Source organism: Apus apus, chromosome 1, assembly GCF_020740795.1.
Source record: "Apus apus isolate bApuApu2 chromosome 1, bApuApu2.pri.cur, whole genome shotgun sequence".
NCBI lineage: Eukaryota > Metazoa > Chordata > Aves > Apodiformes > Apodidae > Apus > Apus apus.
In genome coordinates, this window is record NC_067282.1 from 58,182,785 (window position 1) to 58,208,906 (window position 26,122).

A 26,122-nucleotide genomic window follows, 5' to 3' on the forward strand; every position below is an offset into this window, starting at 1 on the left:
TTGGGTGGTTGCTAAAGTTGGCAACATAAGGAAAAGAGTAACTTGCATCACAACGGAAGATGATAAAGCTTATAGTAACTCTCAGTTTCTCTTAGTCTTAAGAAAGAGAAGTGGGAGAGGCTATGCAAGTTGTTACTCTGTTGTTGCTCCTTCCTTCTTCTTCCCAACAGTCTAAACTACACTGACAAGTGCTGCTGCCAGGATTCATTACACAGTATTCAGACAGACCTGTAAAAGTTCTCATTCTTGCAAAGATAAAGTTACTTACATGGTAAAAATTGTAGATTCCAGCAGATGGGTTGACCTGATGATTTTAGCCCTATTACTGGTGCTTTTCTGCATGTGTGTGAGAAGACAATTTAAAAAGTGTTATGAACGTGTTTGGGGCTATTTAAGTAGTCCTGCTGCTGCTGCAGAGAAAAAAGGAATTCCTGGTGCAGGGTTTTACAATGAAAGTACCAGCAAAATCTGAAAAAGATGAGCTGAAGCCAGACACTCAGAATTCAACTGCGAAACTTAAATATGCATGTTTAAAGTTCTGGGTGGCTTTTTTAATACTCCAAATGTTATTTTCCTTTTCTACCCCTCTGGCTCCACCCCCCTTTTTTATTTTCTCCTCTCTTATGCTTTACCATCCGCTAGTTTTCACCCCTTCTAGTTCCCCCCTCCCTGCCTCAGGTTTCCTCTCCCAGCTCCTCTGAGTCTCCTTTTGCATCCAGGTCCTTGAAATCTGTAGAGAAACTATATTTATTAGATAAATTTAATAAAAAGTCACCCAGTCCACTTTTCAAGTTAAAATGGTTATCTGAATTGTAGAATCTGCAACTTCATTCAATAACCAGTAATCTGTTTCTCATACCTGGGAATATATTTCACTATAGTTTAGGAAACCTCAACAATTTTTGTTTAAATAGCTTGTCCCCTCTGCAGGTAGATAGGCACTTTACATATAAATATATAGAGAGATACACAAAAATATATATGGTATAATATATATGCACAGTACATCTACATACCTACACACACAGAAAGGTACATGCGTTGTCATATGTGTATGTCTTTTAAGTAGCATAGGATGATAAACTGACAGAAAACTTTATATTGTTTCTGCAGTTACAGATAAGGCTCTAAATCACCAGTAGCTGTGCTTAAATTTAAAGATAGAGAGAAACGGTAATAGCAAGCTGCCACATAAATAAATAGTTGAAAGTGAAAGGAGGAAGGTAGATTAAGCAAGCAGCTCATGAGAAAGTATTCATTTCCAAAATGCAGCACAGAAAGGAGAAAACTAAAAGAAGACAGAATCTTGGACGTTCACTCTGTCCATTAAGTTTAATAGTTCTATCAACGGCTTCATATGACAGGAAATGATCTGGGCGTTTTGTTCACTTATTCTGGATGCCCTTAGTTTCAGAGAGCAACTGGTAACATGGATTGCACCTCGGAAGGGGACAGCTGAACTCTCCCTCTGGCTTTAGTGAGGAAAGAGCAGCGATGAAATCCGTGGACTGTGTGCACGTCATCCAACAGAAGGATACCGCCTCCTCTCCCTCTGCCCCCCCGGGTGCTGCTTCAGGCACCACGGGACTTTTTTCTGTCACATTCCTGTGGCTTGCAATGCTCCTGTCGTCTTGTCTTGCAGCATTGTCTCTTTATCATGTTATCATCCTGAAAACAGAACTAGAAGCTCTGCGCAGCGAGTTGATCTACAAGGTCCAGGCAAGGTCTTCACTAGACCAGCCACCTGTGTCCCCTAATGAAAATGAAACTGGTGCCCCTGTTTCTTCCTTCCTGCAAGTGTCTGTATCTGGCTCCAGGCAGGTAAGCTGGAAGGGTGGTTTTTGCCTTGCAGGGGATGAACAAATGTGAGGCTTCCTTCACCGACTGTCACCTCGCCCCATTAGGAGAGCAGGCTTCCTGGTCCTGGCCCAGCTGAAAGCTTCCAAAAGGACATCTGGAATGGGAGCAGAAGCAGGAGAAGAAGGTCTGTTGTCCACACAGAAGAAACAGGTAAATAGCAGCTGGTGGAGTGGGTTGGGATGCTGCAGTTGGATGTTGTCCTGAGAAAACCAGTGGTGCTTGACTCGTATCTTCTCCTGTCAGCCGATCAGTGCTCCCAGAGCCTATTAAGCTTTTTAGTTATTGCTGAGTGAAGGCTGTTAACTGTAGATATAATCTCTTAATGGTTACCGTACTGCTTTAAGATTTTCCTGCTATCTGCAGGTAGAACTTTGAACATTAGATCCCAAAGCTGCTGCTTGTAACACAGGTATTTCTCCATGATGCAGTAGAGCAAGACAACTTTAAATTCTTCAGGTCGTAAATTTCTTGAGTCTAATTCCAACACTCTCAGTTCAGGGTAACACCTGGATTGTTTCTGTCTGATCAGTATCGGGGAAAGAAAGCTATTTATAAAAATGCCAAGTGTTTTTTCTAGGAAAACGTGCTCATTCGAAAACAAAGAAGTGACAACAAAGCTCCTTAACTTAAGGAAAGTAGGAGCCTTCAAAGAGAAAGGCTAGCCTGTACCTGTCACAAGAGTCAGACTACTCAGAATTCAGAAGTTCAGTGTAATTTCTGCAATACAACAATCTATTACTATAATCAGCAACACTAATAAAGGCATGCCTGTCCAGAAAGATATTTATCATGCCTTTTTTTAAAGGTGCTGCAGAGAACACCAAAAACTGGACTCCATAAAAGGCATCTGATGTGTATTATAATCTTGGAATATTAATGGGGTATATTTGTTTCCTTTGGGGATAAAATACTTCCTTTTTTTTTTTTTTTTTCCTTTTACTCTTTCCAAACATGATGTCTGAGAGAATGAAATACAGAATTTTATTAAAACAATTTGCGTACATACTCTAATTGCACAGAGTAACTAAAAATGTTCCTGAGTTGCTGAATAATTTCAATCCTCTTAGCTACTTTTTAGATTGGTTTAACTGATGAAAGCTGATATCCTAAATTATTAACAGGTAAAGCTGAAATTGAGTTATTTGTAGGGTATTTGAAGACTAAATAAGACTTTGCTTAAAATGTGTTTTTAATTGACTGATTAATATGAAATATATTTCATTTAAAGTTCAGCAAGCTAAATGAAATTTAAATTCTAGAGTATTATTAGTCTACTCACCTCCAAGTCTCTCAAAAGGGAATACTCATTTAGGACATCACCCCAAATCCATAGGTTTAGATGGGGTTTATTAACTATTTCATTAGTAATCTTTGGTTCCGGGTCTTGGCTAAGAGTGATTTCACAAACAGGACTGAGGACAAGATTGCTTAAATTGTATTTCCTGTATCCTGTTTCCTAGCATGGGTGCCACAGAATTTTTCTGTTCTCTTCTAACATCTCCCAAATAAAACTAGTAATCTTTTATACCTAAAGCACAAGCATCTTCAAAAATATGGAGGCATGTCTTTTTAAAAATGGATGTTACTGAATCAGTACTCTGCAAGCTGTTCGGTTCCCTTCACATTAGCTTTTATCTTTATTCTTATTACTATTAGAGAGTGTATGGGGGAGAGGAGGATTTTGGACTCCTCAGCAGTGCTACTGGCAGACATAAGATTGTTCTCATCAGGTAGCCACCTCTGACTATACCTAGTTAATCTCAAAGGCCTGGAGCACCTCTCCTATGAACACAGGCTGAGAGAGTTGGAGTTGTTCAACTTGGAGAAGAGAAGGCTCTGGTGAGAGCTTATCGTGGCCTTCCAGTACCTGAAGGGGCTACAGTAAAGCTGGGGAGGGACAGTTTACAAGAGCTTGTAGACAAGGGGTAATGGCTCTAAACTAGAAGAGGGGAGATTCAGATTAGATATAAGGGAGATACTCTTGACCATGAGGGTGGTGAGACACTGGAACAGGTTGCCCAGAGAAACTGTGGCTGCCCCCTCCCTGGAAGTGTTCAAGGCCAGGTTGGATGAGGTTTTGAGCAACCTGGTCTAGTGGGAGGTGTCCCTGCCCATGCAGGGCGGTTTGAACTAGATGATCTTTAAGGTCCCTTCCAACCCAAACTATTCTGTGTTTCTATGTTCTTTCTTCTCATAAATTACTAACTAAGCTACTTATTTCTGTAAGCTTTTTCTTAAGAAGATACAACTGGCTTAAAATTCTTTAGGATGGATAACAAACAGCACAGATTCTGAACATTCACTTAAAAGGGAAAAGCTACAGTGGTTGACTTACTACAAAAACTTACTACAAAACTGTTTTCTAATACAACAATCATATTTTTATGTAGAAAAGAGAAAAATTAAATTAAAATTATTTCACTTACATAGCAGGTCAAGGTCATCTGTCAGATAGGGTTACCTTTTCTGCCTGCTCTGATTACAAGTTAAACTTGTTGGAGTTCAGTAAGATCATCTTTTTTCCCAGATCAGACCTCACTGATCACCATGCACCCACTAGACAATGTTAAATTTAGTTTTAACAGATTAATGAAATAAGAGAACATGGTGGTGTGTTCATGGTGCCAAATCCTGCCTGTTACGTGGTCACATACACACACTTACTAGCCCTGCATTTTAATCTTCTCACATCCATTTCTGGTTCCTGGAATCCTGGCAGCCTCCAGTAGCTGTATGTGCATTTTGTGCATTGAGAAAATTTCTAGCTCAAGTACGTTGAATAGATGGGTTTAAAGAATCAATTCCAAATACAGCTCCACAGTTAGCAGTCAGAATAAGAGTTCTTGATATGATGAGTAGGGGTTAATGGGTGATTTTGAAAGGCACATATTATTAATATGCAGGCAGATAGATCATCTAACTAACTCTAGCAAATGTCATATGAGGACATATAAGAACAGGAATAATTTGTATTATTTGTCTTTCTTTTTATAAATTTTGCCTGCAGAGGAAAACTGCTACACAACAAAAACATCTCCTGAATTTTATGCTCTGGTCACAATTATTGATTGTCTTGTATGCACATTTCTCTCTATGCTGTGTGTGTGCTCGAGTCCAGGAATAAGATACAGGTTCCATTTCCTAAGCCAGTTCAATGTACAAATGCCAAGTTTCATTTACAAGCTCTTTCTGTGCCTTGTTCTGATTATTGTTGTGGGATTCTCATTCCTGTGGCCAGCTAGCGAGGTGAGCATCAGGCCTTCTGTAAACTCAAATTCAGACCATGTTTTGCTGATCATATTGGAGTACCCATGGAGTATATTTACATCAGTGTATTGAGGTTACCCATCTCAGCCAGTGTGATGGCAACTCAGCAGAAACTCTAAATTCCACAAAGCAGTGAAACAAGCTAAGCTGATGTATGGCTTGACAATTTTTCTTGTAACTAGCTGTTCCCCGGTGCTACCCTAATACCAGTTGTGTCTGTGCGTAATAACTATTGCCATGCAAGTGGTGTGTTTAAGTTGTTCTTGGTATAATTTCCTTACTGGCAAACTGGTACGTTTGTGGGGTAGAAGTGTTTTGACTAAATGTTACTGTCACAGAGATCTGTGACAGAGAGATAGCAAGAACTTTTACAAGCGGAAGTTGAATTCCCTCACCAAATATTCAAATTACTTCCTATTTTATTAGTTGAGGGGGGGAAATATAAGAGTTCTCTTAATAATAGTAGTAATAATAATAAAAGGCCTACTTCTTGAAAAGATATTGTATTCTTTTTTGTTTCTGCTGACAACAGACTAACTCAAAAGGAAGTAGACCCTTCCATGCAAGAGGATAGAAAATTACTTGATACAGTGCTTGCAGTTTTACATGAGAAACTCCACTTAATGAATGAATGAATTGGTGTTGCATATTATGCAGAACACTGTACAAAAAAATACACAATATATTATCGGATTTTTAAAAACAATATTCTGCTTTATACTGTATAATAGAAGTCTATATAAGGTATTCTTAATTCTTAGTAAATTATTTCCTTATTATTCTTATTGTAACATATTACTGGTAATTCTGTGAAGACCAAAATAATTCTACCAATAGTTTGAAGATATTTGTTAAATCTGAGCCATATCCATAACTATGACCCAGCCATTTTAATGCAGGTACTGATTTAATCCATTATTAATGCCACATAAAGACTTAATTAAAATGCAACAAATTAACCAGTTGTGGGAAACTGTTCTTTTCTTCCCCACGTAAGTCTAAACAAAAGCCCCCCAGTACCAGCTTGTGACACCAGTCTATAAAAAGGCACAAGCAAAAAGTAGAAGAAGTTATCTTGTGATGAGAAATTAAGTTAAGGGAAGAAGAACTGCAAATTTTACAAGAATATACATATAACTTATATACTGAATTATCTAGTGTTTGTTTCAGGAAGTCTACAGAGAACAAATCTAGACCAAAGAAGGAACTTAAACAAGTATGTCTGTTTTTTAAAGTTCAGGTTTTTTGCTTGTTTTTATTTCAGCAAAAATTGAGATAGGTGTCTCAGGCCTCAGATAGTAAAACTTACAGATTTATTTATGAGTTCATAGATAACAAACTTGAAATTTCGTTTGGATGGATTATGAAATTGGACTGCAAAATATTAAAATTATTATACAAGTTAAATAGAGAGGGCAAATTGGAGTTTATCAAAATCAGGTTTTAAATCATGCGACACACAGAAGGCTGCATTCCTATCCCTCTACAAAAACTAGCTTTTTAAAAAAACATTGCTCAGCTGGTGGAAAACACAACCCTTATGTACCGGCTGTGGTTTATAAAGGCATATGGGGTGACTAACTTCTCCAGAATTGGCTGTTCTGTTCATGGAAGAAGAGAGATTCTGAAATGTTATTCTCCTCAGCCACAACCCACAAAGCTGTTAAAATCAGAAAAAGGAGAATGAGACACACTTAGTTGTTCTCAATACATTCTCTTTTATACAGCTAGACCTCAAGGGGACACTCAGTCTACATATTTTTACACATTTTAAAGACATAATTTAGAAAACCTGTCTCCTGCTTGCATTATTAGTTATACAAATATACTTTAGACTACAGACCTGATGCTCAGGTTCGATTTTACACTGTACTGAAGGGCAGTCAGGTAGAGATTTTTATTGATTCTGCACAGTGCTGATAGTAACAATTCAACCCATATTTTTAATGTATATATTCTTGGTATTGTACTTTAGGTAAGATTTGGGTCTTTCTTGCATCAGAATTGCTAACATTTCTTAACAATATTAACTTTTTACTGAAAATCCCTGTTAATTTACCCAGAAAATATACTCTGCCTAATCATATCTTCTCCTTAATAATAGTGTTGTTGACTCTGAATTTGTTTCAACAAATTACTTAATTTTAAGCATGTATGTAGTTCCACTGAGGTCAAAGTGAAGTGCTTGTATACACTGGAAATAGTTATGTGTCAGTCTTGGCTTCTGAACTTTTTTTTTAAGCATGTTGTTGCTCAAACCCTCAAACACTTTTTTAGATCTTATTTTTCCTTTGCTTTAAGTAAAACAGCCACTGCACTAATTTCCCTTTATTTTCATGAATGACACTGCTTTATCCACATTTCTCCAAGAAGACCAAGCTTATTATATTCTGTGGAGCCTTATTTCTATCTGCATACACTAAAAAAAGAGACAGTAAGATTTCTTTAGAGATTATAAATAGATTTAATAACTGTAGAAAATAGGACAGTTGGTTTGTGTTTTTAAAAGGTGGAAAAGTGCTCAGACTGTACTGAGGTTGCTGATTTTAATTACTGTGTAGCAGTTCTCAGCATTGATGAGTAGCATTTCAACACTACAAACAACTAAAACATAAACTCAAAATTGCAAATTGTGAATCAGGTTAGTTTCAAGAAGGTGGATCAAGTTTGCATAGCAGGTTTAACCAGGGTTACTAGAGTGGCCATAATTTTTACTGCCTGTGGTCACCGCTTGTTGGTACCCAGCTGGTTAGTGTGAATCATAACTAATCCTCTCTTGTTTGGTTAGTGAAAAAAACAGTGGTCATACTAGTGAGTTCTTTTAAAAGCAGGAATGAAAAATTTTATTTAGCTTACTGAAATACTAGAGAATCAGCAAATTCCATTCACTAGGATGGCACTTTACTTCAAAGGAGAATGAATGAATACCTTGTGAAAATAAATCACCTGAAGTGCTTTGTTGTGCAACTCCAGAAAATCACAGTTTGATTTTCTTTGGAAGCTTATTTTCCAGGAAATTCTGGCACTCACAAGCGTGATAGAAAAATGTCTGAAGTTCAATACCTTTTCAATTTTGTGTTGGTTTTTGTATTCTTTATCAGGAGCTAGGGAATTCTTGGTCTTGGTTTAAATTCTTGGTCTGAAAAATCTATTGATTTTTACACATTATCAATGAATATTGATAGAACTCAAGGACACATTGCAGTGGAGAATATGGGAACTGACAGGATAACATTCCTGTTAATGTAGCTGGGGCTCACAGGCTGTGTGATCATTGTGCCATTGGAGCACTCCCAGACATGCGCTTGAATTTTTGTCAGTTGGCACTGCTGAAAGCTGGTGAGCATCCAGCCCTCGTGAGTTTTTCAGGCAGGCCCCCTTGGAAAGGAGACTTAGATCCACAGACAGGCTGCTTTCTACCCAAATCCTCTCACCACCTGCCAAACAGTAAGAGGTTTGTGCTGCTGGGCTCTTGGTTGCACATGTGGGTACCACTGGCAGATGTAGAAACATGATTCCAAGGGCACTGCCCATTATAACAGGAGTGGGCAAAGCTGACCCATAGCCTGCTTATCTGAAATGAGGTAAATGTAAAATGGAGATTCAATGATCCAGAATTTTCTTAGCTCTTAGTAAACTAATTTGATTTCTTTCAAATGCAGTCTATGTCACTGCTTTGTTTTCCAGTCTTCAAAGTAGCACTGGACCCAGATGTTTGCATTAAAATCTGCTCTAATAAAATGCAACTATCCTTTTTTTTTTTCTGTTTCAGTTGTGAGTTTTAACATACCATGATCTGATCACATACCACTCTGGTCAAACTCCTAGTTTCTCATTAGTGTCACCAGCCTCTATGGTTTTGAGTAGCACATCAGTTTTGACAGACACTAAGCTATTTGTTATGTGTGCATCAATTTGCTAACAGTCATCTCTGTATCTTTCCTCTTTCAGTCTCAGTATAGACTGGTTGAATGCGGGTATCTGAAAACATATTGAAAGTACATATATATGGATTTTGACAATTTATTTTGAAAGTACCATGTAGCAGTATATATGACTAATGTTTTACAGCAACTATGACTGGAAACTAATTTATTGAAATAATACAGTAAACATCATTAGAAAATGTGGTATCTGTCATAGCGGTTTTTTTGAGCTTTTGATTTGAATATTAACAAGATTAATTGATCCAATAATTCCTAGTTCATTCGATTTACTGCTACATTTTTGAGTTATATTAGGACTAGAGATTAAAACAAGCAATTATGACTTGTGCTACTATCTGAAGCCTCCTTCTTAATTTCATGATCTCTGAAAGTTACCAAGTAAGTGTTGTGGTATGAATTTTGTCTTGGCACGTTTGAGTAAGATCTGCATTAAAGTCAGTAGATTTTGTTTTCTAGTAAGTGGTGAGACCAAGAGAAGATTTTTTCTCATGTCCACCTCTTTTAAAAAGGAGTTTCAAAAGCTTACTCTGTTCTATTACTGATTTACGTGTCTTTGATTTCAAAATGCTTTCACTTTGCAGTGCTGCAAGCCTGCTTGCAACTGATCGCTGACAGCAAAAGTGATATCCAACAGAAAGGTAAGAATATGTTTAATGATCTGTAAATCACTATTCCATGAGCTAACTTTTCCTCTAATCTTATCCAGTTTCAAAGAAGTAACTGAGTTATGTGGCTGAATTTAAAAATACTTTTTTTAAAAAAGAGGTCCTTGCATCTGGACAACTCTTGCAAATACCCTCTTTTCAGTGAGGAAATCCAGCTGTAAGTCTTGACTGGAAGTCAGCTTTGTTAATTGTTGGCAGATGAAAATGAAGAAAGTAACTTTTCTTTCTGATTACTCAAAAATTATTTTTTCTTTTAGATGATTCAAGCATTGTCCCTTGGCTTCTGAGCTTTAAACGTGGAACAGCTCTGGAAGAACAAGGAAATAAAATAGTGATCAAAGAAACAGGATATTTTTTCATATATGGCCAGGTGAGAAAGCTCAATTCATTGCAGTATCAGACTTTTTTAAGCATTTTGAATGCCTCCACACAATGTGTTTGAAGTCTGCACCTCTTAATCCTGTAGGTTTTGTACACGGATACAACGTTTGCCATGGGACACCTCATACAGAGGAAGAAGGCCCACGTGTTTGGTGATGATCTCAGCTTGGTGACACTGTTTCGTTGCATCCAAAACATGCCACAGTCGTATCCGAATAATTCTTGCTATACTGCTGGTAAACATCTAAGTTTCCAATTTCTTTGTTGGCAAATACCCTGCAGCAAATAGATTCTGTAGTGTTGGGTGATTTACTGTTGCAGCAGTTGTAAAGAAAATGGATTGCCTTCATGTCTCTGGTTAATTGAAAAATTACAGAATACTTTCTGGTTTTATATAAAACATATAGGCAATTGGAGGGCATGCTTCTAGCTTAGGTGATCTGAACAACTTCTCTCTCTCCATTAACTGTATAATTTGGTTAGATACTTCAGTGCTTTCAGTTAGATGCCTGAGGCAGACAAAAGGAGTATATGCTGTTCTTATTGAAGAATTCAGCTTAACTAGGGCTTGAATTCCACATTTAATTACCCTAGTAAAATATTTAGGGGCTATGTTCTGTGTTAAAACATCATATATGAATTTTAGCCTTCCAATTTTTCCGTACCTTACTGTGGGATATTTCTTATTAGCTTAATTCTCTAGTTCTTATAACAGCTACTGCAGTTTTACTCTTTGGTTAGGTGAAAAATAGTTAATTCCTATAACAAACTTTCTGACTGCACGAATTAGAAACACTACAGGAAAGACCAGTTCAAATATTTAATGCAGGTCAAGCAGATTCAGTGCTCTCTCTCTATATATATGTATATATAAAAATTCCTGCAGCAGCATTTAGGGATTTATTGTCAAGGCCTGTTAAAACTTGTTCAGCAGCTCCTATCCATCTGTCTTTCCCTCTTAACAGTAGATTTGATGTTTTCCTCTTTTTTTTTTTTCTTTTCAAGATCTGTATGAATAAACATTATCTTATTTTTTCAATGCCATATAAAAAAGTGGATGACATTGAGTGATGGAGTTGACTGTTGGCAAGTAATAGCATTAAATAAATGGGATGAAGAAGGAAGCTAATATTTTTCCAAATAAAAATAAAAATAGATGAGGTACTTTCTCCTAGCAATTTAGGCCAGTTTCTTTAACTTTCTGTCCCTGCACCCACACGTTCTGTCATCATAACCACCTTCACTGTCATCTGTCCTCTTATTTCACTCTTGTATTATTCCCCCCACTTTCTTTAATAGGATCTCTATTCCATCCTGCCACTTCACAGTTCCTGCTTCCGAAATGTCCCACTCTTCTGCTTTCACTCGGAAGACCAAATCTCATTGTTGCTTTTGGTTATATCACATCAGCTGATGTGCAGCTTGGAGGAAGCAGACCTTTGTGCTCTGCTGTTGCAGTAGATCAGCTGATGTCTGGTAACTTTACTGGGTTGGTAAAGTTCATAAGATCTCCTCCAGCAGTGTGGGAACTGAGTGGTCTAAGGGCCAGCAATAGCCAATGCTGACCTTGGCCATCACACCACCAAAGTATGAGGAATCTGGGTACACCACTGATGTGAAGTTTTGCAGCATTTGCTTAAGTGAACTGTGATATACTAACTGTGGTGTGGAAAGTAGGTCCAGCTCCACCGAGGATGTTAGTTGTCAGCTTTGGGTAGGCTGCAGTTTGTAAGATTGTACCTAAAGATAACAACTCATCACAAGTAGCAAGCCATGCTTGTGGTTTTTAGGTGACATGTAATGACCTTTTGAATACCCTTTATTAAAATAATGTATTTGAATTATTAACTTTAAAATATTCCAAATCTTTTGCCAGGCATTGCAAAATTAGAAGAAGGGGATGAACTGCAACTTACAATACCACGGAGAATGGCCAAAATATCCTTGGATGGAGATGGTACTTTTTTTGGTGCAGTTAGACTCCTCTGAAGCCCTTCATTTCTGTGACTATGCTTAATGCAGTTTTCTGTTTTTCCTTTGCCTTTGTCGGAAAAAAATACTTAATTTTAATAAAGCTGCCAATTCATTCTCTTCCCATCCACCACCAGTTTCTGAGAACTTTTCTTCGGTTAATAAGTAAAGCCAAAACAGGAAACACACAAGACATACTTGAGAGAGATAACAATCATGTGATTACCAGAAAGCAAATTTATTTTAGACAATGGGAGACTCTAAATAATAACTGTAAAGCAATGTGTTTTTGGCTTTGAAATAATTTCTTGTCCATAAGGCAAATCAAAAAAGGAGCTGACCATGAAGTATAGCATAGACAGGACCATTGATTATTATTATCCATAACTGAAAAGGAAAAGGAAAACAGAAGTACATCTTACGTTTGCTTTGTTTCATCAATAAAATATTTGAAGTATAAATAGTGGGAAAGAAACAGCAAACAGTAGATTCCTCATCACAAAAAGGAGGTGTCAGGTGGGTTCTGGGTTTTGGGGATTTTTGCTTTTTCCTTGACATCAAGTTTTTGAGGAAGGAATAAGTCTAAGCATATGGCATAATGAAAAGTCTAAATGCACAGGATCATGCAAACAAATTCCTCAGAAATATACAGAAAAGTAGTCATTGGCTTGATTCTTTCCTGTGAACAAAAAATGTATAAACTGCTGAAATCTGTTAGTATTTACTATCTAGAATTAGTTTTACTGGAGAAAAAAAAGAAGCTTCAACAGCTCAATCTTCAAAGCAATGCAACTCATCAGGGACTATGTGTATACTTCCATGTAAGCAAGGCAGGGATAAACAGAAACACAGTGAGATTAGACACAACACAATAGGTGGAATTGAATTTCTGGCTTCATAATTTCTGCAGTCAAGTATAGGTGTTGTGTGTTTACATATACAATCTATATATGTATATATATGAAAGTATGTACCCACATATATAAGCCTTTGACATTTGGCTATAGAATTAGATCTTCTTTTGAATATTTTATCCAATGGAAATATAATTTCATTTTTTTAATCTCTCTTATGTCTTGCTATGATCCATTCTTTGCAACAGAGTAAAAAAGAAAAATCCAATAAACCTGGAACAGCTATATGGAACTAAAAACATACATTTGTATCCCAGAAATCTTAGCTCAATCCCTAGGTTAATTATGGGTGTTTTCTGCAGTTTTGAATATATTGCTCAAAAAACTCTGTTTTACATTAAAAACAAAACAAACCAAAACACAACAAACAGATCTGTAGAGACTTAACAGATGCCTTCTTTTCTTGTCTGTTTACCCTAAAAATCCATGTGTCAAGGTCACACCATGGTGATAGTGAAGTCAAGACTTTTAGGCACTATTATAATACAAGCATTGAATACTTATTCCGCTGATCTTATTCCACTTATTCAAAGATATATCGAAGTGCTACTGGAACAGATAAAATAATATAACCCATAGTATTGAAATTTACTGAATTGGATAATATTTTTAGGGTTTGAGAACTGTGTCATACAAGCTCACATAGTAAAGTGCTTTGTATATTGCAGTCTCCCTATCTGTTTTTTTTTAAAAAAAGACATTTCAGCAATAAGCATATGTGTATTACATTACCACACTGGGATGGATTTTTATGAGTCTTCACAGTTTTAAAATGTCTGGAAGTCCTCCGTTATAGAAATTTATTTATTTATGTGTCCTGGAGCCAAGCTGCCACTACTTCTGCTTCTTCTTCTTATTATTATTATTATTTAACTTTGATGTGCTAATTTTGCCAAAAACACATATTTAATCCTCTACAGAAGCCTTCAGTTTAGCCAAAGGTTGTGTGAATCTCTAGGTAAATAAAACATTTATTAGCATGCAGTGAATGGTCTGTTTTTACTGACATACAGATGCATAGAATCAGAACCTTCTTTATTTTAGAATCTATAGTGATTATAGAAAAGAAAAAAATGTTACTTTAGCTTTCCCAGACACTTGATGGCTAAAGTTGCAAATTTAACTTTTACTACATTAAGTTCTCTCAGGAGCTTCAGTGGGTTCATGTGTGCTTAGCGTAAGCCAGTTCTGTAGGTAGTTGGCGCCTTAGAATGTGTAACTTTGACATAAAAATCCAAAGTGTAATATTTTATATATGCATAGCAAAGCAAGAAGTCTGTGAAGCTAAATCTGTTGTCATTGCTGCCCCTTTCCCTCACTGTATTTCTTCCTATGTGGTTTTCATAGGTTTCTGCAACTTTGGAAACTCTCTGGGGTATGGTGTGGCTTGGAGGAAACTTTCCTCTTCCAGATAAAGTGATTTCAGAAGTGTTCCCTTCCTTTAGTAGGCTGAAACTGAACCTTGAGTTTCTTCACAAAAAATGCTAACCATGAGAAGTCCCGTATATGTGCATAGAGTGCAAGTTGACAGAATGTTCAGATGTTTTTACTGACAAAGTTGGCAATTTTGTTGTTGGGGTTGTTTTCTGCTGGTTCCATAAGAAAAAAACAATAATTTATTCTCAAAACCAATTTGCTCCTGCATAAAATTCAGTTTTAACAGATCAGCATTTTCTGACCAAAGCAGGAAGAAAAGCAGAATGCCTCATTCCTGATGGTTCTGCTAAGAAGTTGGTACATGTGGTAGCAAAGTGCAAACTGCACCTGGACCACTATCCTGTTTATGCTTCAGTGAGGGTGTCACAACATAAACTTTCTGCATTTGATTTATGTTATTTAAATAAGTATGATAGGTAATACGCAGTATCTAGTTGGTTCTTACCATACTTTACATTCTTACAAGGACATCTAGCTGTTAAGATAGGTTTCTGCAAATGCAACAAACTGTGTAAATACTCTGGATTTTTTTCATGTGATGTTAAGCAGCATTGTGGGCTAACATATGTGACTTGAACATTTTATTTCCAGTACATTTTCAGAGAACGTGTGAGCTTGTATCATTCTTTCCTTTTGAATAATGTGCAGATGGCAGATACATAGCTGCTTTGCAACACTTAATTTGTCTCTTAAAAATGAAAATAAGTCTGTTATACAATGTGCAGTCACACACAGAATGTACTCATAACGCAGCTCTCATGACTGTGCTCAAATTGCTGCCAGAAGACCTTAATTCAGTTGTCCCGTAGTTTTTCCAAGCTTACACCACTGGAGCTGAGATTTTCTGTATCTGTGGTTAACATCTTAGGTTGAATTCTCTTTGATAACTTCAGCCCAAAAATTCTACTCTGCCAAAGATGAGGGTAGGGAAAATGTGTTGTTTAGCTTTTATTTTAATGATTGGACTACTTTTTTTTTTAAAGATCTTGAGACTCTATGCTTTGAAAGAAAAAAAAATGGGTGTAATGCAGGTTTTGCTGGTTTAATAATTGGCTTCTTTTTCTTCCTTTCTTGCGCACTGATACTTAGCCAAGGTATATACTTTTGAAGAATATTTTATGCTGTCTCCTGTTGGGCCTATTCTGTCTCTATGGAACTTTCAAACGGGAGAGGAAAATGTTCCCAATGGTTTTGTCTCTTAGCTGAGTCCATGGATGACCCCCATCAGTAATATCTAAGGTTGTTTTTCAAGGTCAGTGCAAGTAGCAGTGAGAAGGAAGCTGGCACAAATGCAGAGAAGAGTAAAACTAAATACTTAATGCAGAAAGGATCTCATGGACTTTGCAGGTTACATAGAGCTTAGGGGTGATCAAGGAAACAAACCAGATGTGGAGTCAAACTGCAGAAATTGAAGACTCTAACTAGGATCTGATTACTTGTGAGGTGGGGAGAAATGCAAGGGCATGAAATGGACTGGCTTTGAAAAGCCTGGGAATTAAGTGAGGTTAGGCAAAGGCAGCAGCTTTGTGGTAAAGGGCCAAGGGTTCCTTGGGGAAAGGAAGCTAAACAGAAGCCCACAGTGAGCCCCAGTGATAACAACTGTATAACAACCTTTAGATCTTTCTGGCCACTGTTTCCTGCCTACCTGTTGCATTCACTTTGACCTAATGGCACTGATCCCAGCATACATCAGGCTTTAGCATGAGCTGTATGTTAGCCAAAATCTGAACTGCAGTTGAGTGAAGAGTCACTCCATGGGGACAGTCAACCACTGAAGCAGGTTAACCAAAGGGGCTGTGAAAAATCTGTCCCTACAGATTTCTAATACCTTAATGGACAAAGCCCTGAGCAATGTGGTCTGAATTCAGCATTGATCCTGCTTTGAGCGGGCTGGAGTACAGACCTCCCACATGATTCCTTTCCCCTGGCTGATTCTAAGATAAGAAGCCAAGAGATGTCAGGGGCAGAGAAAAGACTAGTGGCAACAGGTCAGAAAGGATCCTGCTGTGGAAGGGTGTTCATTTCCTGAGTGGAAATGAAACATGGGCTCCTCAGTGTGTGTTTCAACAGTGTCAGCAAACATTTATGTAATGCACAGAGCAGGTTACACTTAAGCACAACAAGCTGCCAGCAGTCATGGGTAATGCATGATCTGAAACTCGAGTGTAAATTGAATCAAACCATGTGGCCAAATAATAATCTTCATTCAGACACTTGCAAGTTTCCTTTGGTTTTGCAGGGTTTTTTTCTGCCCTTCCTGCTTCACTCAATGGGTAGGAGATACTTCATCCTGTGGAAACTGGGATATCGATGGAAAGTGTTCTAAGTTGAGACTCAGACTAATTCTCAAAAATATTAGAAGGAAGTAGTAAACAAGGCAGAACACGCAAGAAGGTAAGTTACGGTGTCCTATTTAAACCAGAATTGTATTCACTTTTTGTCTGTGAGAGCTGGCTGAAAAGCTATGTTTACTTTCCACAGATTTTGATCTTTTTTTCTTTCTTTAAATCTGAGGTTGTTCCATTTTGACTTAAAGCCATTTTCCTAATTTTTTTTAATCAAACTTAAGCTTTTCAGATCCTGTCTCTGGTCCTGATAAATGTTAGCTATTCCGATGGCTCCAGAAAGTCCTGTATCTCAAAATGCAAGGAAGTTCCACTTCCAAACAGAGCTCACGTACTGGCCTTCAAGGGCTTCTTGGCCTAGGGAGGAGTATTGACAAGCTCCTTTGAAACTGGAGAATGCCACTTTCAGTTTTCCCAGCTTAATGCCCAACAGCCCTTTTGGAAATCTAAGCTGAGTTCCCTCCAGACAACACTTTCAATTTGATAACTGTTCCTTCAGTCCAAAATATTTCAAACAGCTCATGCAGGGCTTGACAAACTGGCTTTTTTAGCAAAGCTCTGTTTTATCTGAAAATTTCCAAGCTTCCCTAGTCTTTATCATAGAGTTCTTTCAACTGGATTTTTGACAGGTGATCACTGATTGAATGTTCATCATTTTCTGGCTGACTGAGTGGTGTCCTTGTGATCTTATTTGCAGAAGTGTTGAAACTCACAGCTGAAACTGAAATTAGCAGAAGCTGTGCTTTGAATGTACAGAGGGCTGTACAATTCTACTTAGAAATACTATAGCAACAAATATTCTGGAAAAAACACTGGGGGAAATAGATTCTGATCTGGAGGTAAACTTAATTAGAAGTGTGCAGTTAGCCAAGAGTTATAATTTGGAAAAAGTGGGAGGAAAAGTTCTTAAATCATTGCTTGGGTGCTGGACATTGTGTGCACTCAGTGTGATAGGGATCTTAATGGAGAGGGCAATGTGAAGTTTTATAAAGTAACTTCTGTTATGTGTGCAAGGATCTGAGATTTCAAATAGGATTTTGGTCCATCTTCACTGTGTACATTTAACTTTGCATTGGAACATTTGGCGGTGTTCGGAGACAGAGGACCTCCAGGGGCCTGTTCCTGTTTCTTGCGCTAAAACACAAGTTCCACTCCTCACAAACCTCATAGAAATAACTACATATAGCTGTGGAAGGGGTGATGACAGTCTACCTGTGCTTAGACAGTGTTTGCCTCCCTATTAAGGGAACTAGAAAGTAACCACTTCGTAGTTCTGACACCACTGGAGAGCAAACCTAGCACTTTTAAAGCAGGAAGAACAAGGGGAAAATTTTGTCTGAGAACAGCAGCTGAGCAGTGTCTGGTGGTAGACAGCTGGCTCAGGGTTTCTTGCCTACTTTTGTTTGTTCTCTGAATAAGAAGGTCACAAGAATGACAGATTTTAAGAGCTATAAAACTCTTTTTCAAAATAATCACTTTATTGGTTTTGTTGCTGTTGTTTTGGGTTTTTTGTTTTACTTTATTTTGTTTTTCTCCAAAGAGGAGAATTTCTACCTCCCTCCACTCCTGGAAGGGGACAGTAAGAGCAAAGTGAGTGGATGGGGTGAAGCAGTATGTCAGATACTGTGGCAGGCAGGAGAGGTAGATAGGAGGTAGCTGTGTGGGAGAGATGCATAAAGTCAAGGCAACAGCAAGAGGACTGCTGTGCTCCTACTGCCACTGCCCATCTTCTGCCACTTTCTCAACTACTCCATGCAACCTTTCAGTCCTGTGCTAGTCTGGCATTTAATCACAACCAGTAACTTTATGAGAGCACGTTCATGAGGTCTTATGTCTCTATTCAATTATCAGGCAATTACCAGCCAAGATTACTAGTCCCAGTGCTGAATCTACTGATGATCTATTGAGATGCTACACTGAAAGTGTGAGTCAGGGCTGGTGCAAACAAGCTGAGCAGGCTGATGAGAAATGAGGTTCAATCCAGCATTCTTCCTGTAAAGCGATGATGATATACCTTCCTATCTCTTAGGCTGCCAGAAACATATCTTACACCACCAGTGGAAGCAGTGAGCAGTAGAAATAGGCGAGGCACATAGTCTTATACTTTTTCCATCACTTATTTCCTTTCTTTACCTGATCTATCTAGAAGCCCTTTTTCCAGCTTTCTTTGGCCTTATTCTCTGTCACATTCATCATCACTATAAGCAGAACATTTGTCCTGGTTTGAGCCAGGATGAATCCAATTTTCCTTTTACTGATTTTTTTTTTTTTCTTTCAGCAAGCTTTCTTTTAACTAGTCACAGTGTGTTCTAACTAAGGCTGATAAGAATGGAATGTTTTTGTAACTGCTGGGTCTTCAAGGTCACATCTTTACTCTGCCAGCTCAGACACTACGGGAAGATCTATGACCCCCCCTCATAGGAGGCTGAATTAGACAGACAGCAAAACTGGGCAGAGATATTCCATTCCATATATCTACGTAAGCTCAGAGGAAGGTCAGAGATCACAGAAGACAACTTCCTTCCTTCTTTTTCTGCCCTTCTCTTCCATCCATGGCCGGCGTCTGGGGAGGACACCATCCATCCGTCACCGCCAACCCTTGGGCTCGAGCTCTCCTGACCCTTGTAACTCTGTGCTCTCTCCAGCAGCAGCTCCAGGATTCCTTGGAACTGTTCCAGCTCAGGGGAGTGTGGTGGGAGTTGTTGGGGGTGGTGTGAGGCGAGAGGCTTTTGCACATACCTGAACATATTTGTATATAATTATATATATATTCATAGAATCATAGAATCATAGAATCCTAGGGGTTGGAAGGGACCTCGAAAGATCATCTAGTCCAACCCCCCTGCCAGAGCAGGGTCACCTAGAGCACATCACACAGGAATGCGTCCAGGTGGGTTTTGAATGTCTCCAGTGAAGAAGACTCCACAACCTCTCTGGGCAGCCTGTTCCAGTGCTTCTTTTATCATTAGTGTTTAATTAAAGCTGTGTAGGTTAGTTTTCAATCCAGCCAAGTCTCTCTCTTTTTTTCTCTCTCCTTCCCTATCTGGGTGGGAGAGGGAGGGGATCGAGAGCATTGTTGTCGAACCCGAGTCAAATGGTGACAACATTTAAAAAAAAAAAAAAGGAAGCTAGAACAACCAACAGTTTTAAAACTGTTTTGGATTGTCTACATCATTCATTTTTGGTGGATAACCTCACAGCTGGTAGTAAAAAAATCTTCTGCCCTGAAAACTGACCGTATCACTTCTGACACTGCAAGTGGAAAAGAGAAAAAGAAAAAGGAAGAGAGAAAAAGAAAGAAAAATCTTCAGGAGCACTAATGCCAACAAAGTAATCTTTTATGCCTGTGAATTAACAGTGAGCCAAAGCTGTCTCTGAAGTATTTTATTTGCTTTTGAGAAAAACAAAACAAAATACACACACACAAAAAACACCAAAACCAACCAAACAAAAAAAACCAAAACAAACAAGAACAATAAAATTGCTTCCTTGAGCTTCCTTTGGTTTGTCTAAGGGAAGAGAAAAATTTCTGGTTATTTTCTCAACGTGCAATATTTAGTTGAGAGACAGAGTTTGAAAGTGAGCATAGTTGACATACAAAGCCTGAATAAAACTAGTAAACTCAAACAGCACAGAACTGGGTCTTTCATCCTAGGCTCAAAGTCAAAAAAAAAAAAAAGTGGATTTTAACTCTTTAAGAATTTTGGTCACATTCTAGTAAGGATCAAGCTCACCTTATAATTAACTCTCACTTCTCTCTGTTTGCATAGCTAATCTATCCACTCTCAATGTACATGGTTGACAGTAAGCTCCCCTTGACAAGAGAAATTCTGATTTATACATTTATTCATCCACATGCTTCTAGCATGAATGGATCTTTGTGCAAACTCTGAGCAGCTGAATGCTTTGTTTTGTTTTGCTTGTTAAGCAGGTTGAAAAACTAGGGTAGGAAGAAGAATATTGTTTTTGTCATTTAGAAGCCAATGTTTTGAGATGTTTTCAATAAATCCATTTTCCTCACCCTGGTGACAAGAAAAATCAGAACTTGTTTTACTTGGTTCCATGCTTATGGCAGGGGGGTTGGAACTTGATGATCTTTAGGGTCCCTTCCAATCTGAATGATTCTATGATTCTAAGTATCTTTCTTGCCTTTTTGAAGGCATTACTTGTGTTCCTGTAGCTATACTCACATTTTTATTGGTTTCTAATATACATATTAGCTGCAAACCTGTTTTCTGGTGAAATGGGAACAATGCAAATCCATCCCACCCCTCCCATACTACTTTAAAATTCACAGCTTCTAGAACTGATGTGTCATTTTAGTCTCCTCAAATATTTGCTTCTTTGGAGATGCTGATTGCTTATATATAGTCATTAGTTCTCTTCATAAAAGTATTGTACTAAAACTGATCCCTTGAGATGCACGAGCTGCTGGTCTGTGAAAAAGAGCCAAGCTGAATGGCGACATTACACATCATTGTAGTTAACCACTGCCTTATTGCTTCATTTTCCTACCCTGCTGGAGAAGACAAGGCAGAGAGAAGACCTTATGAATGCCTGTAAGTATCTGAAGCGGGGTGCAAGGAGGATGGAGCCTGACTCTTTCTAGTAGCTCCCAATGACAGGATGAGGGGCAATGAACACAAGCTGGAATATCAGAAGTTCCATTTAAATATGAGGAAAAACTTTCTGGTGAGCATGACAGAGCTCTGGAGATTTTAAAGATCTGTCTGGATGCAGTCCTGAGTAATGTGCTGTAGGGGATCCTGCTTTAGCAGGGGAGTTGGACCTGTTGATCTCCAGAGGTCCCTTTCAACTCTGACAATTCCGTGATACCATGAATGTGGCAGATCACATTGGCTTTCTTTAAAAACCCAGGATGAAGTCAAAGTTCTTCTGACTTAATAAAGACATCTGCAGTGAGGACGCCTCCACCACCTGGCCCCCTACTCTAGGAGCCCTACTCTAGTCCATGGAGCAAAATGGGCACTTCTGTGTCAGTTTGTCTGTTCCTAAAACAAATGATTCATGGGTTGTGTGAATCATACTGCAAATTACCTTTTTTTAAATTTTATTTTCTTTATTTTATTCTGGATCAGTATCAGTAATGCAGCAGACAACCCACAGCAGCAGACACTACTGTTAACTCGTACCTTCAAAAGTTCAGATACCATTTACAACTCATTTCAGGAAGTTCTAACCCCCCTCTCAGTGACAGTCCCCACCAAACATGGGAGCCACTAGCTCACTCCCCTCCCCAGGAGAGGCTCCCCTTGGCACACACTCCTTTGGTGGGGCATGTGGGTGCCCCAGTGTTGTGTCATTCCCCATGCTGCACCCTGCATGTGCTGACCCATGCACAGATGAGAAAGCTGCTGTGAGGGCTCCTGCAGACTGGTGGGATGGCTGACCCCTTACCCCTCTCTAGCTCTGCCCCTGACCATTTCTTACTCCCCATACAAATTTTCATGCTTTTTGCATACTGCTTTGTGAGCTGACTGCTGCTGCATCGAAAGTCTCTTTGGAAGTTGCTGGTTGTTTTTTTATTTGGCTGATTATTGTTTTCCTCTTTAGCACAATTGCATAGATTTGGGTGTTGTTCTCATTCCTGCCCGCCACCCCTCAGCTGACATCCACTCTCCTATTGTATCAGCTGTTGCTATCCAGGCTATTTTGTAAGGAGGGGAAGCATGCAAACACTCTCAGCTACTCATACAGTATTTTACATAAGCTCCAGAGGTGCAATAGCTTCTCTCTTTTTCTTTTTCAATTTTTGTTTCTATTTAATATTACTCATTTATTTTTTTTCTCTTTCTGGACACAATCACAAATCCCAGTCACGTCAGACGTGCATTAAGAGTTACAGTATTGCTTTACCTTGACTTTGCAGACAAACAGGACCTCTTCTTCTGCTTAGTGAGAAAGGTGCGAGTCCCAGGTACAGTTTGGAGGTGTGACCAGCCACAGCAGTGGTGAGTTCTGCATCTGTCTGTCTACTTGCAGCTGCCATAGAAAGTAGCACCCTCTCCCCCAATCCTATTGCAAAATCCTTTCACCTGCCAAACTGAGACTCCAACTGCATCCCACTCAGTTAAGGTGCCATGCATTTATTCAAGCCACAGATCTAAATTTAACTACTTACTTACTCACCAAGTTACAAAAAGCCTTCCCTGGGAGAAGGCTCAGATCAGTGTCTCTGCACAGGCAGTTAGGAACTGCATCTGCAAGCTCTCTACATTATCCTCAAACCCACCTTTTTTTAACTTCTGGGTAGAGAGAGGTCCACAAGTGTCACAAATACTGAACATGAGGCCAAGGCAGAGAAAGCCACCAAAAGCATCATTCAAACAAAACACGAGAAATTTCAGTCCCAGTACATTATTTGTCTTAACTCTATGTTACTATTTAGGCAGCCTAAACTCTAGCAGAGTTTGTAGGTTTTCTAATCTCTATGTGTAAAACTCCTTATTGAATGTTCTGCCAATGCACATACCCCAGGGGAGCTAAACAGCATGCCTCAGTAGTTATCTCAAGCTTAAATCTGTTTGACGTCCATAAACTAGGCACCCCTATTGATGAAGCCCAGAGCATGACACAGTTTCATTCCAAAACCTGGCCACAAGAGGAGGAAGTGGTGGCCTGACCTTATTATATACAATAGGTTGGTGGTTAGTGCACTTGCTGAAGAAGTAGTGCACCTGGACTTCAATGCTCTCATGAGCCTGAGAGAGGAATCTGATGTGTACCTCAGGTCTCATCTCTAATCACGCCCGCTCTGCACAGCAAGATCAAGACAGACCCTCACAGCTGAACAGAGGCTGGGATGGTGAAAGTCAGTCTTGCTTGAATAGCTAAGTCAATGATTCAAAGAAGTGCCAAAGTACTGGCTGATAGTTTTGTGGTAATGCCTATGGGCAAGCTTAATACTTGTTGCTGACTGCTGCATACCCCACTGCACTGTCTACCTGTGTCTATCTAAATACCTCAAGGGAGCCTACATGAAAGATGGGGAGGAACTTTTCCCCTCTGTGCTTGCATGGTTTGGCGGGATTTTTGGTAGTGGAGGAAGGGCCCCAGGGGTGGTTCCAGTAAGAACCTGAGAAGCTTCCCCTGCTCCAAACCCAGCCAAAGAGACATTAGAGAGACAATAGATGTGCCTCTGTGATTAACATATGAAAGAATTTATATAGGACCTGAGCAGAATGAACAGTTAGTAAGAAGAGCTGAGCTGGAGAGGGGAAAGGCAGTGCTGGGATGAAGATCCTGGTGATTTATGATGAAGTGATTAGTGGAAAATGCCAGTAAAGGGACTCTATAGCCTGGAGTAGCTATAAAGCAGGCATTCTTTATTGGAGTGCTGGGTGCATGGGGGATAGCTTCTCCTAACACGCACACTGCAGAGAAAAGACTTCCTGTATGTGTACAATAAAGACATACATATTCATTTACGTCCGAGAATTGGGCAGGATTATGCTAAAGTTTTCCTGGAAGTCATTATAAGACATAATACTGGTCCTCCCCTTTCCACATGTGCACTGTCTCCTGGTGGTCATGGGCTGGGGTCTTCTTGATGAAGGCTCGAGGTCTTCCTCACAGTGTACACACGGAGAAATGTGGTGGAACATTCCCTCAAGGTGTCAGGAGGGGTGAACTTGGCCAGTGGACTCGAATTTGCTGCCAGTAGGCTCAGATTATGCAGCTGTGGAAGACCCCAGTGTCAGGGGAGGTGACTGTTCCTGAAGCAGCCTTGTGGGAAGCCCATGCTGGAGCAGCTTGCTCCTGTCCTCGTGGGAAGGACCATGAAGCAGAGGTTCGTGGAGGACTCTCTCCCATGGGAGAAACCCCATGGGGAAGCAGGGAAGGACTGTAAGGAATCCTTCTTCCTGAGGAGGATGGTGCAGCAAGAACCAACAGCCTGTGAACTGACTCTAAACCCCATCCCCTGTCCCCCTGTGCTGCTGGGGAGAAGGAGGGAGAGAAATCAGGAACAAAGCAATTTGGGCCCAGGAAACAGGAAGGGGTGAGGGTAACGTATGTAAGCACTGCTCTTTTTTTTTCTTGTCTGTGCCCTGTGTGTGTTTGATTAATATGAAATTAAATTATTATTTTTCCCCAAGTTGAGTCTGTTTTTCCCGGGACCTTAATTGGTGAAGAACCCTCCTCGTCCTTTGTATTGAACCATGACCTTTTAATTGGCCTTTTGTCCTCCTCATCCCTAAGAGTGTATGAGGAGGGGAGCTGAGTGAACAGCCATGTGGCTATTTCTTTGTTGTCGTGTTAGGCCCAAACCACGACAACTTGACAGTGCAGTGATAGGACAAGGGGTAATGGTTTTAAACTGAAAGAGGTGAGATGTAGGTTAGACATCAGAAAGAAACTCTTCACCATGAGGGTAGTAAGGTACTGGAACAGGTTGCCCACGGAGGATGTGGAAGCCCCCTCCCGGGAGGTGTTTAAGACCAGGTTGGATGAGGCTTTGTGCAACCTGGTCTAGTGTGAGGTGTCCCTGCTCATAGTAGGGATGTTGGAACCTGATGATCTTTGAGGTCCTTTCCAACCTTAACCATTGAATGAATCTGTTATTCTATCGCTTTGCTGTGGTGATATTGAGCTTCTCTCAGATGCAGATGGTGAGGTCTTAAGATACTTGCAGTATGATTTGCTTTATCTTTCAACATTAGAATCAAAATGTTTCCTACATTTATTTGTTCAACCAAAATAAAATTCAGGGAGATACTTACTTCAAGGAAATTTACAGACCTCTCAATCTTCAAATTCTTGAACACGTACAGCTACCACTAGCTAGCAGATGAACTAAAGAGAGGAAATGAACAGAGCATGTTTGCATTCTTTATATGAGAAATACCTCATATCTGGTAGTGGAAACATGCTTGTTTATCACTGGGAATAATTTCTTAACTAAGTTGGACTTGTGACAGGCTTTTTTTTTTTTTTTTTTTTTTTTCCAAAAACTGATCTCCTTGACTTTAAATAGTAAGCCATCAGAAAAATAATATATCCCAGCAAAATCTGATTTGTGTAAACTCCAGAAATCCTTTTCAATGTAATTGTATTTTCATTGGTTTTTTTAGTATAAGCAACCAGACATAAAAATTCAGACACAGACTCACAAAACCATTTAGTTTGGAAAAGACCCTTGAGATCATCAAATCCAGCCATTAACCCAGCACTACCATGTCCGCCACTAACCCATATGCCTAAGCACCACTTTTACATGTCTTTTAAATACGTCCGGGGATGGTGACTCAACCACTTACCTGGGTAGCCTGTTCCAGTGTCTTTCAGTAAAGAAATGTTTCCTAATATCCAATCTA

At 39.2% G+C, this 26,122-nt stretch overlaps 1 protein-coding gene across 1 annotated transcript; it reads left to right on the top strand.

The window, feature by feature from the left end:
- The first annotated feature begins 1,414 nt into the window (after positions 1-1,414).
- Positions 1,415-12,530, top strand: TNFSF13B (TNF superfamily member 13b). Its single transcript, XM_051624152.1, has 6 exons — positions 1,415-1,821; positions 1,905-2,010; positions 9,656-9,712; positions 9,997-10,109; positions 10,206-10,356; positions 11,997-12,530. Exons 1-6 carry the CDS (start codon positions 1,495-1,497, stop codon positions 12,107-12,109), a joined length of 867 nt encoding a protein of 288 aa, XP_051480112.1. The 5' UTR covers positions 1,415-1,494; the 3' UTR covers positions 12,110-12,530.
- The last annotated feature ends 13,592 nt before the right edge of the window (positions 12,531-26,122 follow it).

Excerpts from the sequence above, each read along its gene's own strand:
- TNFSF13B (XM_051624152.1), top strand. The coding sequence starts at position 1,495 with ATGAAATCCGTGGACTGTGTGCACGTCATCCAACAGAAGGATACCGCC. Across the intron at positions 10,110-10,205 it reads ATTTTTTCATATATGGCCAG|GTTTTGTACACGGATACAAC; the intron begins GTGAGAAAGCTC and ends TTAATCCTGTAG. Across the intron at positions 10,357-11,996 it reads TAATTCTTGCTATACTGCTG|GCATTGCAAAATTAGAAGAA; the intron begins GTAAACATCTAA and ends ATCTTTTGCCAG.